General features: G+C 33.5%; 3 protein-coding genes and 1 long non-coding RNA gene across 4 annotated transcripts; 2 read left to right on the plus strand and 2 right to left on the minus strand.

Moving 5' to 3' along the window:
- Positions 1 to 1,467: 1,467 nt before the first annotated feature.
- Positions 1,468 to 8,583, plus strand: LOC130625595 (zinc-regulated GTPase metalloprotein activator 1B-like). Its single transcript, XM_057440697.1, has 3 exons — positions 1,468 to 1,692; positions 6,385 to 6,573; positions 6,847 to 8,583. The coding sequence occupies exons 1-3, from the start codon at positions 1,506 to 1,508 to the stop codon at positions 7,500 to 7,502; spliced, it is 1,032 nt and encodes a 343-aa protein (XP_057296680.1). The 5' UTR covers positions 1,468 to 1,505; the 3' UTR covers positions 7,503 to 8,583.
- On the minus strand, positions 2,833 to 4,064 carry LOC130625596 (uncharacterized). The gene is made up of 2 exons (XR_008981740.1): positions 3,234 to 4,064; positions 2,833 to 3,008 (listed from the first exon to the last, which is right to left on the minus strand). It is a non-coding gene; the product is annotated as an uncharacterized LOC130625596 (long non-coding RNA).
- A 1,572-nt stretch (positions 8,584 to 10,155) lies between the features above and the next one.
- Positions 10,156 to 12,270, minus strand: LOC130625254 (uncharacterized). The gene is made up of 3 exons (XM_057440308.1): positions 10,884 to 12,270; positions 10,518 to 10,558; positions 10,156 to 10,365 (listed from the first exon to the last, which is right to left on the minus strand). Exons 1-3 carry the CDS (start codon positions 12,268 to 12,270, stop codon positions 10,156 to 10,158), a joined length of 1,638 nt encoding a protein of 545 aa, XP_057296291.1.
- A 3,877-nt stretch (positions 12,271 to 16,147) lies between these two features.
- On the plus strand, positions 16,148 to 18,550 carry LOC130624963 (uncharacterized). Its single transcript, XM_057440029.1, has 2 exons — positions 16,148 to 16,226; positions 17,725 to 18,550. The coding sequence occupies exons 1-2, from the start codon at positions 16,166 to 16,168 to the stop codon at positions 18,099 to 18,101; spliced, it is 438 nt and encodes a 145-aa protein (XP_057296012.1). The 5' UTR covers positions 16,148 to 16,165; the 3' UTR covers positions 18,102 to 18,550.
- The last annotated feature ends 247 nt before the right edge of the window (positions 18,551 to 18,797 follow it).

Genomic DNA, 18,797 nt, shown 5'->3' on the forward strand with positions numbered 1-18,797 from the left:
TCAATCTTACAGGACAAATGCTGTTTTAAAACTTTTCAATCAAAAGTGAAAAAAATTATCTTGTGCTGTCTACAAGAAGAAACATCCTTCTTTTAATAACAATATTCATCATCCTTTTTCGAATTCAAACTAATGTTTGCACTTACACTTTATCGTTTATCTTTTTACTAATATTTTAAACAAGTTGTAAATATTACATATACGTCAGCTGTTATGAATGGAGCCAAAAGTTAACATTTCTCTTTCGACAAGCTCGTGAATAGCGTGCATAGCGTAGATCTCGAAGGTTCTCAATAATTTTTGTTCGAATGTTGGATGATGTTGACTAAAAATTTGTTCAAATTTCGAAAGTTATAAAATTCGAAATTTGCGTTTGAGTTGCTTCACCCAATACGTTTCGTCCAACATGATGTTTTCATTCATTTGACTTTTCACCATGACGGACCTTGAAGTTATCATAAGGAAAGAGTTAGTGGGACTTTACTGATTAAAGCAGAGGAACGACTGGTCTTAACCCTCGTTTGGCTCGTTTCTGATAATCAGGGTGTTGTAGCTCCCATGAAAATGGACGTCCTGCTAACATATCAATCAGTACGGTTATATCAGCATCAATCTAATCTTTTGACACCTTTGTTTTGGGGCCTTTTTCTTTGTTTTCGCTTGATTTACTCCTTTCGGCATCCTCTTCCTTTCTTTGTTTTTTAAATGTTTCACTTGGTTGGTAGATATCGTCTTCAGAATCACTGGCCATAGCTGCTAACCTGATTTTTCTGCTTCTTCTCGTTATTCACAAATGATTTTTTTACATTTATTTACAAGCATTCTGTTAAAAAAAACGTTCACAAATGTGTTTGAAAATTCGAAAGTTATCGTAAAATGTTAGATTAAATTTAACTCAAATGTATCCAACATGAAAATTCATGAAAATTGTGTTGGATAAAGCTAAAAATGTTGGATGAAAATTTTGACCGAGATCAAACTTTATCCAACATCATCCAACATGATTTTTTTTCTTCTTTTTTTATTTTTGAGAAAATTATTTGAAATTTATGAGACTCGTCCTCTTTAAAGTCGGCACAACATTGCTGATTTTCTCTAGACGCATATGGTAGAAAAGTTCAGAAGCAACATTACCATCTCTGATTTAAGAAACAAATATCATTTGTAAGCACTGGCGCATTATAGGACGCCTCAATGGAAAATATTTCTACCGAGGTGCTGTCTAACTCATAGCGCTGGGTTTCTAAAACGCAGTAATATTTGGACGAGTAAGTCCAAGTATGAAGTTTTTGAAATTTTTCTCTAGTAAGCATCGTTGCGTAAGTTCTGGACGGCTACTTCCAGAAATAAATTAAAATGCAATTGGACTACGCATTATTATTATTAAATCCCCGCCTCCTTCCCCGTTTTATATGTACTTTTCAGGCGGTTTCCACCCGGCTGAAAAATCAAGGAACTGAATTTACTCCATGTTTTTTCCGCCTTAACTCAGCGTTATTATAATAATGGCGGATGAAAGCAGCGACGAGGAGATCCCAGAACTTGTACAAACGTCGAGTATTGCTCATTCCAAGATACCTGTTACGATTATTACCGGTTATTTAGGTGCTGGAAAGACAACTTTGTTGAATTATATCCTTACAGAGCAGCATCACAAAAAGATTGCAGTTATCTTAAATGAATTTGGCGAAGGTTAGCTAAAACTTTTTTTGTACCAGCTTGTGTTTTGTGTTTAGCTAGCTCTTCTAGTACATAGATACATAGATGAATGGATATAGCTAGCTACCCTGTATATTTTTTTAAGGGGAGCCATGGTTTATATTATATTTCCTTCACATGCCTGGGGCTAACCCAGGGATATGGTAACGTTCATTCCCCCATATTGCGCCATGGAGAATCAGACCCTTGCTGGCTTCTGCACAAAAAGTGCTAGAGTTATATTCTCGCAGACGCATTTTCTTGTGATACTGTCTAAGCCACTCACAAGCCATCATATACAGATTATTTCTTGTACAGCTGGCCATTGCACAGCTGTTTCGAAGCGGACAAAAATGTTACGAAAAAATAATTCGAATTACCCTCTCAGTTAAAACAGGATATCTCAAGAACGAAATAAAATTTTTATATTCTGTAAAAAGAATAATAATCTTGGATAAATTGTCCATATTATTAAAAGAAAAAAATTTTTGGACACCTGTCCGAAATTGGTATATTTAGGCCAAAATGTCTAAAAATGGCTTAAAAATTATCATTTAGATGAATGTCTTCCACAATATCTCTAGAATAAAGTTAAGGAAACATGTTTTTTATGGTCCAAAGGTTAGGTTAAATATCTGGAATAAAAATTAATTTATTTTATTACTGTCCGAAATTGTCCAAAGGGTTATTTTTGGGCCAAATGTGAGACCTATGTGAAAAACGGCCTTTAGAGCCTCAATGTGTGCTTAAAGTTTGTTTATTAACTGGATAAAAAACATTACTTTGGATTCTAAGGCCATTAAAGATGATGTAGATGACAGATTAGTCTGTCCGAAATTGTCCAAAGGGTTATTTTTGGGCCAAATGTGAAAAATTATTTGAAAAACGACCTTTAGAGCCTGAATGTATGCTTAAAATTCGTTTATTAACTGAATAAAAAACATTACTTTGGATTCTGAGGCCATTAAAGATGATGTAGATGTAATATTTATCTGTCCGAAATTGTCCAAAGGGTCACTTTTGGTCCTAAGGGTTTTCGGGCCAAATATGTGACATCATACATTAAATAAAACGTCATTCAGAGTCGACAGTTTCAACATTCTAGTTTATCATGCTAGTAGAAAATAACTCAAGTTGTGCATAAATAGTTTATTATATACATTAAATATATACAAAGCAATCATGTTGTGTTTCTTTATAAATTGTATAAAATAGCACCCAATCTTGTGATAAAGCCAAGATTAGCTAGCTAGCCATAAACATCTTTGATTTCAACAATTTTATCTTGAAAAAGCCCACCAAAGTCTTAACTAAATATAAAAAAGAAGTATTAAGTGACTTAGCTACAAAACACGATGCAAAATGCAAAACTGTAGGACCAAAAAATAGCTACTCTTTACAGAAAAATACAAAACAGAAGAAAAAAGAAGTTTTACAAGCTATAAAACAATTTCTTAAAACCAAGGGTGATCTTATAGCAAAAAAATAATATTAAAATCCCTGCAAAATAAAGTAGTTTACTGTTTTTCCCTTACCTCGTGCTCTGCCAAACTTTAGCTAGCTTCAAAATTGCTAAGACACCGTTGTCTCGCTTATTCCAACATTTTCAAAAAATCCCGGTTTCGGATTAGGATTCCCGGGTCGAGCAATCAAGTCAAAAGTAAACACCGGGTTGCCGTAATTTTGCTGGGAAAAACCATACCTACCAAAACATTAAACGCCATCACTGTGACTTGCTTAGAAGTTTAGATAATTATTTAATTAGACAGAAAAGGGATCACACTACATCAAATCGCCGTGCACCACTTTGGCAACTTTTTCTCCTCTTTTTTAGCGCCTAAAGAAGACTTTAACTTAAAATTTAAGTAGTTTATAGTTTGCGAGACGAACGGTGCACGGTACCGGCCAATAGAACCATGTTTCCAGGCCCCCCATACCAATTTTCAAGTCCATAGCTAGTAGCGCGACGTTGGCACAAGGTTGGAAAGATGGTATACTTTCGCCAAAAATAATGTTTTTTTTTAGTTTTGTGTGTTTTGTTTGACGAAATAACTCGAAATTTATAACACACATGTATAACATATTTATATATTTAAAAAGGGGAAAAGTAGATCGTTTTAATACTTTTTAATTCAGTAAAATTAAAACAACACAAAAAAAGTTTCAATAATTTAAAAAATGATAAAAATACAAAATTTCCAAAAAAATTGTGGAAGCCATCTTAATTTTGTCCGCGGTTTGACCGTAGCGAAACAGCCGTGATTGGGCCACCCTTTAAAAATATATATATATAATTTGTTAGCGTCACCGGACCAACTCACTTTAAAAGGCGAAAATCGCGTTGGGGAGTTGGTAAATTTGTAAATAATAAACCAAACAATCCACAAACAATTTTCAACACACAACAAAATCCACCATTTACCTTTTCAGTGGTCCTCCGAATTACAGTTGTTACGTCCGAATGTTATTTCGATAGGGGACTGCGCTGCGCTACTCAGTGCTATATTTTCCTGCTAGCATTTATACAGCAATACAACCGAAAACCATGGGAAAAACATTGACTGTCAAAAATCGAGCTTGAAATGGATGCTAAAAACACAGCTGGCGTACATTTAAAACAAATAACAAAATATGGCTGCGAAATATAGTATTTTTGTAGTTTTTGGGAAATATTTTTATCCACCCGACCGACTGACCGACCAACTCACTTTTGTAATTAGAAATGACGCTAACCAAACATATTTTCGACAGTGGCCTTGTCAACAGTTGTAAAACCTTCATTAATTCAAGACTGGATCCTTTAAGAATATCTTTCTTTTCTGGCTTTAAATCTTTGTTATGTTTTAAATTCTGGTTAATTTTTGCCAATGCTCACAAAAAAATTTGCCTTAAAATATAGCTTTCACCCAATTATGGCCAGAGATCTAAATTATGCATATATAACATTCATTTATTTATTACAATGTTATGTTAATTCCTTAAGTGTGAACCTTTTAGCTTTAAAAAAAACCAAAGTTCATCAATTTGATCACTTAATTTGTCAAGAAATGTTGGTTCGAAGCCTGTCACTGACTGGGCACATTAAATTTGGCTGACAAAATATTTTTTCAAGAATTCTTGGAACTCTCATTAAAACGTTGTGAATAGGTAAAATTCAATCAACTCTGTGTAAATTACATACTTGGTGCTGTCCTTTAACCACCTCTTTAACAGTTCCTTATCTAGACTAGAGGGTTGGAAATAATATATGACCCAGGAAATTTCCACGTTAAAAAAATATGGCACCCTAATACGGCCGCGTACATTTTAATGCTTTCAACAATGTAAAGTTTCAGTTTAAAAATAAATATTGTAATAAACAACCTGTTGTTATGGTTCACTTTGACATTGTTCCTTTTCCTATTTTTAATTGTGACAAATGAACCACATGGTTGTTCTCGCAATAAAAATGGGCCCTGGGTGTGTCACAAACTGAGGTAGCATAGTTTAGGGGACTGGAAATGAATGTGAACCATTCTGGGAGTGTTCAGTTGGCATATAAGAATGTTTAACTCCCTCTATTGCAGATTATACTATAATGACCAGATTTGATTGCCTATTAAGAGAATTAATAGGTGGCTGGTTTAGGGCGAAGTGGCCGTACACGTGACAAATGACCATAATGGTGCACAAACATACCTGTACTAATTGGGACCAGACAATAGTTGTTTAACATAGCTGTTAACAAGTTGCAAAGGTAGATGTAAGCACTGACCGTATAGGGCGAAACCACTCTAGCCACATTTTAAAGAAACTTTTTTTGTAGGTTTCTTTTTAATTAAGGCTGCAACTTAAGGTTTGACTAAGAAAAATGCATGCTTTACCCTATGGCCGTCATTAAAAATATGCTGTGTTCGCGTGCTCCGACCGACTCACACTTTGTAATAAAAACCAGAGTCGGTAGGTCAGAAAAAAACGAGGAAAAATTTTACGAGATATTTCCTTGAAAATTAATTCATTTAGAAGCTCTGTATGTAAAGTTGAGTGTATGTATTCCTGTACTTGATTACACGAGGTTAACCTTGTGTGTTGACAGACAATAATACACATGTATATTTACTTGACCACTTCCCCAACTTCAACTCATAAATTTTTGATGGCAATAAAGAGAAATGAAGAGCTGACTGCAAAAACAGCGTGTTTTTATTTTAAATCATATAGCTTTACAATTATCACAATATACAAACCGAAGAGAATACTGTCAGAGGCCTCTAACCAATTCTTTTTGCTCTTTTAACACAGTGAACAGTCTTTACAGCTTTTTTTTAATAAAAAACGAGATATATAACTATTACATGTCTATTGCATTTTTCTGATGCTCCTAACTATGAAATTAGTTGTTTCTTATATTAGCTAATTGATTTTTTTTACTCACTGGTTGTAAACACTAGTGGAATGTTGAAATTTTGCTTGTACTCCTATATAGCTATTATATACTTATCTATTATATATATCATACAAATAGGAAGAAAAAAGCAAACTTATTACATGTTTTTTACTATTTTATTCCTTTGTAATATTCTTTGCAGATAACAGGGGTCATTAAAAAAAGAGAAAAATATAATAATTAATATGATACATAATCAATTTCTTTGAATTACGGACTTTCCTTCCTTCAAAGTAAGTTTCAATTCCTACTTTTTTTAGGCTCAGCTGTGGAAAAGTCACTCTCCATCGGTGAAAATGGTGGAATTTACGAAGAGTGGTTGGAGCTTCGCAACGGTTGTTTGTGTTGTTCGGTGAAAGACAATGGCGTTAAAGCTATCGAGAATCTGATGACGAAACGTGGAAAGTTTGACTACATTTTACTCGAGACTACTGGCCTGGCTGACCCAGGTATATGAACTTTTCGGGTGTCCTGTTTAGTTTGGGATTTTTTTAAATATTGTCATGTCAAGATTATCAACAATTCCGTTGATGCGTCTGGATGTTAGGAATTGTAATGTTCAATATTGACATCATGAATTTAAGATCTGTTCTTAAGAATTAGCGAAGAAAAATTAGAGTATTAGTGTGGGGCGAAACAGCTTAATCATTAGGGAAAATTAGAGTTAATTTTAAGTAGACAGCGTAGGAAAATTAAACGCAAAATATCTTTCTTATGTACAGGTCCAATCGCATCCATGTTTTGGTTAGACGATGAACTTGGTAGCGATGTGTATTTAGACGGAGTAATAACAGTGGTTGATTGCAAATACAGTGAACTGAAGCTCTTGCAGAAGGAAGTTGATTACGTTAAACAAGTTGCTCTTGGTGACGTAATTGTATGTAACAAAGTGGACCTAGTCAACTCAGAGGGCGTGAACCGTTGTGTAAATAACATTAAAGCTATAAATGGAAGTGCGCAAATCTTACAGACGAGCCATGGTAAAGTCGAGCTGGAGAAACTCTTAGATTTGCACGCATATGATACGGGAAAAATAGTCAATTCAATTAGTAATGCAGGGTCACACATAGACAGCGAAACTAAAACATATACCTTCGAGTTTGACGGAAGTGTGTGTGAACAGCGTTTGGACGAATGCTTGCAGGATATGTTGTGGTGTGACCAGTTGGCAAGCAAACAAAAAATCTTTCGTTTGAAAGGTGTTGTGAATATACACGGATGTCCGGACGTTTCTTTTCAAATACAAGCCGTTTATGATACGTATGATAAATATAAATTACAGACAAAAGAACCAACGAATAGAATTATAATAATAGGGCAATGTTTAGTTAAAGACAGCATTTATAAAAAATTTTTGAAAACTGTTGAAACCAGCTGACATCAAGTTTTAACTGGTTAGCTCTTTTCGCAAGATTGCATCTGATTTTGTTGATGAAAAAAGTCTCGTTTTATTATTAAGATCATCAGAAGCAAAATCCAACTCGAAGTACAGGCCTCCGAAGGTTGTATTATGACCTCTTAAAATCTTATGAGGGCACCACACACAACCACGTGTTTCCACGCACCCAGGCTAACTAACCCGACTATAACTCTTCTGAGGACCTCAGCACCAGTCTGTACTGAAATTCTCTATTTTTTTGTACTTTGGTCGAAGAAGATCATTAGTCGGCGATTAACCCTGTTGCTTCTAGACGTCATGGTCTTTTGAAAAGCTGTATTTCCGGAGCTTTAATAATAAATAGCGTTAAGGTCTAAAAATAGATGTTTAGGCAGTAAGTTCTTGGGTCTAATCGTGCATATTGTGCGAGGAATTGAAGACGAAAAGTTTGCATGACAAGCAAAACCTACGCCCAGGTAAAATGACTTCCAAACCTTAACGCACAATTATATGGTAATACATTTTATATGAACTTTAACACCAAAACTGAAAATAACTCTTCCCTTTTATGTTTGCACAATATCCCTTACCTTTGGTTGCCTTAAAGTTGGAAAGTAAGTATAGAAAGATTTGGAAAGTCATTCGTTTTATAATAAATAAATACCTAGTCCAACCTAAATAGATAGCTAAAGAATTAACGGACTAAATTATCAACATCTCTTTTTTCGGTTCAATTTTGAGGAATAACTCATAAAATACATTTTAAGACATGGGCTTTATAGGTTACTAGTCGTTAGCCCGAGGAAAAATCCACGGGTTCGCCCGTCCTTTTTATACCGCATTGCGTGCGTCTCGCTACCTGCGCAGCTAAGCTACCATTTTGCGTGACAGACAGACGGACGGACAGACGTATACGGGCATTATAATATAGATATACATATTCAAGGTGACAATTTTTACATAATTTCTAACATTTTAACTGAAAATTTCCAAACTTTGTATCCTTTTCTTGTTTCGGTCCCCATTTTTTTCTTGCAGTATAAAAAGAATAAGAAAACTCGGCAAAAAAAATGGTTGACAAAATGCTTTAAAATGCTTGATCAGTTAAAAGTGTCGGTGAAAAATTTTAGCCTGTACTAAATATTATTCACGACGCCAAATATTTACTCACTTTTTAATCGTTAAGTTACATTTTTGTATTTTCTTATATATTATATACATTATATATATATAAATTATATACTTTTTCGGTTATTCTGTAACTAACAGTGTACAAATAGTTCAAATAATTACCTAAAATAACGCCTCTTGACGCCCTACCAGTTTCTTGAACTTTTATTAAAATTAGCGTAAAATTGTTTCTGTAATCAAGAAATGCATCAAAAAAAGATATATTGGATTCAAAATATGTATTCTTCTGATTTTCCCTTTCTTATCTAATTTGATGTGTTTGTTATGTTACAGTATCATTCAAAATTAACAGAATTATCAAGTTCAAATATTCTCAAGTAATCTCATCAAAAATGCATGTAGAATAATAGGTCTCTTATAATCTCAATTTTAAAAAGTTACGTTTGCGAAAAATGGTATTCAGGACTTTTGATTAGCATGGAGTTATCTTATTCTCGTCCCCAGAGCTTTTTAGGTAAGACCTCGGGGTTTATCTCAAAGAGCTCTGGGGCGTCAAGAAAAAAGATTTTAGGGGTAATGCATTTCCATCTTAAACCCTGGATTGCGCTCGCCCTTGTACCCCATCCTGGATAGGATTAAAACACTAGCAAATTAGTCAATTCCAGTTCTATAAAATTAGTGACCCACCTCCTTTTTATTACAAAAATTAATATCAAAATTTTATATGCAATCATGTTAGTCTAGTTCTATGTCCATTTTTGCCTCGTTATGTTTTTTTTTCGCTTGTTTTTTTTTTTACTGTACCAAATTTTAGTAGAAAACTTAAAGTAGTTTTTGAGCCAATTTATTAAAGCTTTCAGGACCACAATGTTTGCTGTGTTCTTTTGTTTTTTGTGCCCATTTGTAGTTAAAACAAATCCCTCATATCAATGACTTGCACAATCCTTAACAAAATTATAAAGATAAACTTTCTGATGTACATGAATTTTTGCATTATTTTTTTAAAAAAAGAACAAAAAGCTATTCGTGTTAGACTTCTAAAACCTAAAAAACCGCGTTTTTTTTTCCTTTTTGTCATCGAGGCAGGCGGCGAAATTTTTTAGTATTGTTTAGTGAGCGCTAGCGGCATTGACATAGGCTACAAACCCTGGGAAAAAGGATTACATCTGAAATCTATACAAAAAATACAAACAGCCCTTCTCTGCAGAAAAACTTATTTTCGATGTTTTTTACCCTTAATACACTTAAACCACTGATTACCCTTTCCAAAACAATATCCGTGCAATATCGTCCCCAGGGCTTCTTTCTCGCTGTCTGATATATGCCTTTCAAGAGCCCCGTGGACTAGGTAAAAGACGTTGCCGTATCAGCGCGATATTTAAAGAAAATTATCTTGAATGGGACGACGCAACAGAAAACGTTTTCATTAATTAATTATTCAACTATACCTCAATTAAATGATAAAAACATATTAGCATGTATTATTCAGTTGTGCATATGCGCGGACTGTGTGGTGTCTATCTCAACCTCGATCCCCGGGCTCTTTGTCTCTTTCGTAACGAGGATAGAATAAAAAAAGGCCTGGAATACAGGTTGGTGTTCGTGTTTCACTGTCCCCGTAACAAGAGTTTGGATAGCGCCAACTTGCCCACTTTAAGACATTCTTTTTTATAATTTTTGGTATTTTTGGCGGCAGTACTCTGTCAAACACGATTGTCCCTTTCGAAGTTTTCTGTGTAATAAAACCCGTAATATAATACTAGTATTTTGTCCAAAATGGTAGTCAAATTGCTAATTTCATATCAAAGAGCTTGGAAAGTTGTCTAGGAATACATTACATTTTTTAAAAAAGCTTAATACACCTATTTAACATTATGCGATTACGTAATCCCGGCCGGGAGTCTCGGTACAATTTGGGGGTGCCGCTAAGATTCAGTACACTTGAGAAAACGAGGTATAAACATCGCGCTATAGCTATCAAATTATTTACCAACTTTTTAAAACATTTAAAACAAACATGGATTACGATTTAATATCAAAAATGTCTGTCGAAGAGTTGAAGAACTACTTGAGAGTTAGAAATTTAAGGATAAGTGGAAGAAAGGAAGAACTAATTGCTTGAGTGTTTTCAGCAGCTGAGAACTTCGTCCAGCCTGTGAAAACTGCTCAAGAAGTAGAGAGTAATTTAAAAGAGGAGTATCAGAAGAAGCTGAAAATAAACGATAGAACACTTCCAGATTAGTTTTTTACATTCAGCACTTGTCATCTGACTTTTTACACGTGCACCTGGTGGAACAACTAATTTGCAAAAACGTAACATTAATTCTTCTCTGATTTGAAATCCACGATCTGCCATAACTTCATCATCCCTTTCTAACAAATCGTAAAATCCAGAGTCATTTGTAATAAATTTATCAGACGCGCGCCCACCATAACAATCAGATAAAAAAGTTATATATCCAGAAGGGCTTATACCAACAAGAAATTTTAAAGTATTGTGATGTTTATAGTCTGACCAAGTAGATGCTTGATTTGTTAAGGATTTTGGTCTGTCAATGAACACCTCAGCACAATCAATTATAACCCGACATTTGGAATAACCTGCTTTGGCAAATGTTTTAGGCAAGTTATCACGAATGGCTTCTCTTGGCAGCCAGACAACAAGTGCATCACCCAAAACTCTACTTATAATTCTAATCCAAGTTACAAATACTGTGGAACATGTTGATGGTGATATTCCAAAACGATCTGCAAGGTCCTCTGTCAGTAAGCCCAAACGAAGTTTCATCAAAACTAACAAAAACTCATCACGCTGTGTTAACTTTTTCACATGTTTAGTTTGACGCTTTATTTTAGTACTTAAACATGCTCGTTTTGACCCCCTCCAATAATTCACTTGCTGTAAGTAAGGCTTTAATAACAATAACAGAGTGTTAAATAACATGATAGAAGATAGACCAGTGTAATAATTCATTTTGGAATCACTTTTAATGATTCTCCAAGTCATTGTTGTATTTTTAACAATTTCAAAGGCTTTGCCTCTATACTTCTTTACTTGTACAGTTAAGGAGTTCACTTTACTGACCAAAGATTTGATCATTTCGCTCTTGTCTTTGCATGATTCACATGTAGGCGGTGAAGAAATAGTGTAAGAGTGGTCTGGTATTGTCGGTGAAAAAAATCCTGATGCGTCAGAAATATTTGAGCAACAAGGTTCCTCTTCTTGGGCTTCATTGCTGGGAACATCTTCTGAATCAAGAGATGACTTTTCCAGAGAATGTCGAAATAGTTCCCTCCTAGGTTTTTTAGTAACAGGAGTGTCGTACCCCAATTCTAGTGTTGGGTCTGGATACTTTTGGGAAGGTGTTCCATCAACAAAATGAACAGAGCATACCCTGTCACTTTGTTTTGGTACCCAATCACTTTTATCTGGGTTAATTCTTCTCATAGCTTTTATCCAACGCTGTCTCTGTTCGTTATTTCTAAGGACGCTTGGAAAGCAATACAAACTAAACGGTCGCTGACATGAACATTCTTCATGGTTAACTTCGTGAATTTCACATCGTTCCTTCTTCCATTTTCGCAGCTTCTTAGTGCTATTAAAACAGCCAATAACAGCACAGTTTACACTTGGCATGATAAATAATTCCAATAACAGCACAGTTTACACTTGGCATGATAAATAATTCTTGAAATAAAAGATTTTGTGCAGATAGATAAATGTAAGCGTGTTGTTTATACTTCGTTTTCATCAAGTTTAACTAAGAAGAACACAAGGAAGATTTTATCAGGCACCCCTTCTTAGAACCCAGTTCCCTTCCCTAGCGCGGAATAATAATGGCGCGCGTAATGTTAAATAGGTGTATTGATTTTTAATTTTTTTGATTTAAAAGATGATGTATATATGTTTTCAGCCATTTAGGTTAATATTTGGAGCATATTGAAATGAATGTTAATATTTAATCATAGTGATAATATCATAATTTCGCAATCTTAAAAAACAATAAAGGATTTTCAAAAAAATTAAAGTTTTTAAACAACTTTCAAAGCTCTTTCATATGAAAAAAAAGATTTTTAAGTGGGAGGTAAGTTTTTAAGTGACAACCCTTTGTACGTCGTAATTTCACTTGTATAATATCGCGGACACTTAATTGTGTGGAATATTTAGGCTTTGCGTCCAGCTCGCAAAAATCAGATCCCTGATTCAAATATAGTGAATTTCACAATGTGTTTAAAGAGTTTGTTATAGCCTGCACGCAAAACTTCTGTTAAAAAAGTGTTTTTTTAAAAAAAAACTAAATTTTTTCTTCTTTATTGAATTACGCTACAATCTACAATTGAAGTATACTTTTTGGCTTTAAATAACTGCAGGTTCAAGTAACTATGGTTTTAAACACCCAAAAGTGTCCCAAAAATAGAAAAAAAAAGGATCGAAAAGAAGTGCCGCTTTAATAGAAATTCAGGGGTTCGGTAGTGTGATTTTAAAGGCCGGCTCAAATGCATCCAACATTTCATTCAACATTTTAGTTCGAATGTTGGATGATGTTGGATGAAAATTTGTTCGAATTTCGGAAGTTGAAAAGTTCGAAGTTTGCATTTGAGTTGCTTCACCCAACACGTGTCATAACATGATGCGTTCATTCATTTGACTTTTCACCATGGAGGACCTTGCAGCTATCATGATTTTAAACGAGATACCGAATCCGATGATGAAAAACAGACCAGGCAAAAAAAACGAAACCGGCTGAAAAGAAGAAAGGAAAGAAGATATTATTTTACAAATATTATCCAAGAACTGATTATAGAAGACAGACAAGGATTTCGGAATATGTTCCGGATAAATGTGAATGATTTTGAATCAAATAAATGTGCAAAATTTTTGACCCTATCTCGCCAAAGGAAAGAGTTGGTGGGACTAGACTGAAATCATTCGATTGTCAAAAAACGTTCGAAAATGTGTTTGAAAATTCAAAAATTATTATACTTAGAAAATCGTAAAATGTTGGATGAAATTTGACTCAAATGTATCCAACATAAAAATTCATGAAAATTGTGTTGGATGAATCTAAAAATGTTGGATGAAAAGTTTGACCGAGATCAAACTTCATCCAACATCATCCAACATGATTTTCTTCTTGATTTTTTATTGATTTTATTTTCGAGAAACTTCGGTTCAACTCAAATGCATCCAACATTTTATCCAACATCAAAAATTTACGATGTTGGAAGAAATGTTGGATGCATTTGAGCCAGCCTTAAGCTAACTGTGGTTTTTTGCTAAATATTTATAATCTTACTCCTTTGATATTTATACTTTAATGCTGTTTTAGTTTTTGACAGGCCTTAGCAACCATTTGTGTTGGATATATTTCGATAAAAATTAAAACTTAATCAAATTAATTTAAAACAACAAGAATAAAATTAATAACAAGAAAAATTTAGACAGACAGAAATGTTGGCTAGGTGAGTAAACCGAAAAGTAGTTTTCTTTTTCCAAATCATTCGGAATTCCCTTTTTTGTAAAATTTTAAGAGGTTAGCTACTGATTTCCTGAAAACTTTTAGTATTTTTGATTTTTCATTAAAGAAGGGGCGAACAGCACGGGTACGGCTGCTGATTGAAAATTCATGATGCCTGGTTTAATTTCAAAGACCAGATACGCTGGTCTGGAATGTTCCGCAACAACATCGGTTTATAGGAGTTTGTTACAAAATACCATTTTTTTCATACATGAATGTGAGTTAGTATTTTACACATTTGCCAAATTGGTGGTTATTTTCAGAAACAATATTAGATCTTTCTCCATAATGTAATGGCAACGAATCGCTGTTTTATTAAAAATAATAAACAAGACAAACATTGAAGATCAAAATAGCAAAAATGCTATTAGTTGAATAACACGAACAAAATATTTTTATTTTTATTACTGAACTAATTCATAAGTAAATATAAAGAAAATAAAGATTTGTAAACAAAGCTGAAACCGTTGGACGTTCCATTTGTTGTTGAAAGTTTCCGGTCTGTGTATTTATCGAATCGACGCCATCTCATCACAACAAACTTCATCGTTCTAATGTTGTGAAAAAGCAAACCAAACGAAAAAGATATTATCATTGCCCATGACAGATGTTTATAAAGTTCCAAGAAGTATTAACGAAGTTATAAAATGCTGGAACTACGACTTTATGTAAAACATTTTGGGCTATTTTCAGTTAAAGTTCTTATTTGTTATGTTTACTGGAAAGTATATTTGAAAATTGCTTCTTCTTGCCCACTTGCAGCCATGAAAAGTTTGTAAAAATGTTGCTTGTAAAATACATAAATATTCAGGTATGAAGCATAGTTATCTCTGTGTGCTGGTTACTAGCTATTTTAGACTTTAGAATTTAGAAGTTTCTTAATTTTTGCTTCCTCGCTTAAAATTTATTTTGTGGCTGCCACAAAAGAGTTTTTTGTTCGCCTCTCCTTTAAAAGCGTTATTTTCAAGCCGTCAATGCGAGTTATCGAAACTTTAGTTCAAGTAAGAGTAATTAAAAAAAAATCGGACAACGCATAAGATCAAAATTTTCATTTTCTATTTTTTGTATACATCACTTATTTCAAAATGGTACCGTGTTGCACATCCGTACATGTGTAATACTTTTTTCAAAGAAATTTAAAATAAAAACATATGGAACAACATAGGACTATTTATTAGCCTGGTATGGAGGCTTATTTGAGTAAACACAACATCGCGAGATGACATTTTAAGAGTATACTTTGCCAACTCACGTTAAGTATTATTCCTGCACAATCAAAAAGGGTTAATACTACGCCCATATTAGTTTCATAAATACGATGTTTTTTATAAATTATTTGAAGCATACTTTGACAACGTCAATCATATTATAGAACTACAATTTCGATTTTGTTTATTTTGATTTGGTGTTACTTTTCACTTGGGTACATCACACGCTTGCATTGTCGTCGCCATGGAAATTTCTCCATCATTAAGTCAGATACAAGGTTTAGTGGTACAGTGGAAAAATCTTTGGAAGGTGTGACAAGATCTGAATGTGTTTTATCGTGTTTAACATGCGATAGTTGCTCGTTTGTGAATTACCATCCAACGAATCTTGCGTGCGAGTTAATGAATGCTAAAGGAACTGAAACATCTGAAGTTGGATGGCAATTTTTGTCAACAAATTATGGAACTAGAAATGTAAGCGTACCCTATTGATATTTAAGCAACAATCAAAAAAATTATTTTCCTAAAATTAAACTTCAATCTCTCAAAATGAAATAATAATCCATTTTCTTAAAATATTAATTCATTGTCTTTAAATATTAGGTTATTGTTTTAAAAATAACGATTTATTTTCTCAAATAATAATTTATCGTCTTGATTAAAAAAAGTGATTCACTAATAATTACTATTTCAAGGAAATAATATATTGTCTACAAAAAAAGTTTATAACAGCCATTTATCGTTTTCTTCTAAACCATTATTTTGTATTATCTTAGAGAGGGCCAATCTGCCGATCATTAAGTCCATGTGCTCTTACAGAAGCTTGTGTTGCTTTGAAGACGATCAAGTAGGATACAAGTGCATACGTAAGTAACATTTATTTTAATTTTACATCCTTACAAGTTGTAAACATATTTTTAAATGATAATAAAAGTGGAAAAGCTTTATTAAGATAATTTTCCACTTCTGAATAATACCTTACCATTAACATATTTTTAGGATATTCTATTTCTAATCATATAACTATATTTTTTGTCTATTTTATCTTGAATATTCTTATACAGTAGACTCTCGGTATAATAAACCGCTAAAAATGATGAGGAAAAGTTCGATACATCGAGCGTTTGTTGTACCGAAAAATATAAAAAAATAATTGAATTCTGCCTCAATTAATTGAAATCCTGTATTTTTCTTCTTCTTAATTAATAAATAAAATAATGGAATACCAAAATATGACAAAATAAAATAAATCAAACCCCCGCTTTTTAATAATTTCGCAACAAGATCAAAGAAACTGCTGCTGCGCCGTGGGCCATCTTGCACACACACAGACAAAATGCGGTTATTGATATAGAGATGCGAAAGTAGGTAGCTAAAATTGAAAAAAAAACTTTAAAACTTATCTTGTTTTTGTTTAGCTTGCACAAAATCATTCCTAGTACTCGTCTAAAACTATATTTTTTACTCGGTGGAGGATATTTATTTTAAAACAAGATGAACAAAATTAATTTCAGACTACCACAGGAGACGCAGTTTATCCGTTTTATCCATTACCTAGCTTTGTATACAGTAGACGTCCGTTAATTCGAACACGCTAGGGACTAAATTATTTGTTCGAATTAACGAATATTCGGATTATCAGAAGTTCAGAAAAAACAAGAACTTTAATAAACGTTTAAAGGTTTTATGCTAATATAACTTTTTTACAACTTTACTACAACTTTTTATAAAAATCTTTTAACGTTGTTTGCTTGGCGATGGGAAAGGCCTCCAAATTCTATATAAACTTCATTTTATTGGAAATGCCAATTTAATTGATAAATTGAAAGACATTTTTCCACCATTGATGCCATAAAAATAAAAACGTTTTTTTTTTTATTTTCCCATAAGATTTTATTTATCGATACACAAAATTTCGAATTAACGAGCATAGTAGAGCCTTGGGACTAAAAATTGTTCGAATTAGCGAAATGTTAGAATTAGCGGAGTCCGAATTAAGCAGCTCAAAATATAAGAATTTAATAAGCCAAACTCAAGGGACTTGGCAATTTGTTTGAAATAACAGAAAGTTCAAATTAAGCGGTATTCGAATTAACGGACGTCTACTGTATTTAAAATTTGTTAATTTACATCCCGGCAAAACCTACGTCACACAAGTTAGTATTTTACAAAGCAGAAAGTCCTCATTGACACTGTTATGACGGCGAATATAGCACAACTTTGACTCATTATCGAGAACCACAAATTTAAAAAAAAATACAGCTCATACTAACACTATAATGAACATTTTAAGCGCAACTTCTTTTCATTTCTTAGCTCTTCTTTAATTAAAGTGTTTCGTAGTTTTTTTATTATTATTTTTAGCCAATCAGTTCAAAAAAATATCTCCCTGGTCTCTGGGAGCATATCCCGCTTATTCTTCGTACCCAGCAAGCAGGTTACAAGATGGAATTAGTTCTAGCTTCGCTGGAACGCACGGTGCTGTGGATAGCCATTTTAGCATAGATTTGGGTATGGAAAAACCCGTGAGATTTGTAACAATTAATTTGCAATCGACTGTTTCGAAGGCTGCCATTAGAATTGATACTAATTTGTGTTCAGACGTACCGGAAGTAGCTAACGTAGAGTTTGTTGTGGAATGCAATTCCTACTTATCAGGACGACATGTTATTTTCTTCCACCAATTGGATTCTCCACAGAGCTTGTATGCATATGAGATGCACGTTTACGGCGATGCGTAAGTAAATCACGGAGAACACATAGTAATGCATATTGGCTTCAAGTCTTGTGCGAAGACATACTCAATGCCAAGGTATTTGTATAACTAACCAAAAAAAGACATCTTTGTTATGTATTCAGTACTAAAGTAAGTGGTTTTAGAAACACGGCACATACACATTTTTGTAAACATTTTGGTAAAGCTGCTTTAATTTTTTTTTAAAACGAAAATTTTATTCCGAAAATGTAGTTTATGCATATTTTAAATTGGGTAGCCTTTTTCAGTTTAACTAACAGTGTACTGACAACGAAGATATCAAGGTAATGGTACACTGTATTGTATATATGTTCAGATTTTATGCTACTGTACTATTTAATAATAAGCGGTAGTGGATGCCTTTTTTGACGATGACTTATCTTGACATTTTTTGTTTAAGTCCAATTCACGTTTCACGAAAAGAACTTAATCTCAAGTATGTCAAATATTCTGATAATGAAATATAAAGAACTGCACAGCTATATGTTATTTCTTCACGTTTCATGAAAGCATTATAGCTTTGCAAACCGGTCACGGCTGATTAAAAAGCTGTAAACCAATCAAATCACTGGATGTATTCCTACTAACTATTTTTTTGTCAGGTCATGATTATTTATATGAAACAAGTCATTAGCCCGTGGGAAAATTCACTGACTTCCTGGTCCTTAAATTTCCGTCCGTT

The sequence above is a fragment of the Hydractinia symbiolongicarpus genome, chromosome 14 (genome assembly GCF_029227915.1).
Source record: "Hydractinia symbiolongicarpus strain clone_291-10 chromosome 14, HSymV2.1, whole genome shotgun sequence".
Lineage (NCBI taxonomy): Eukaryota > Metazoa > Cnidaria > Hydrozoa > Anthoathecata > Hydractiniidae > Hydractinia > Hydractinia symbiolongicarpus.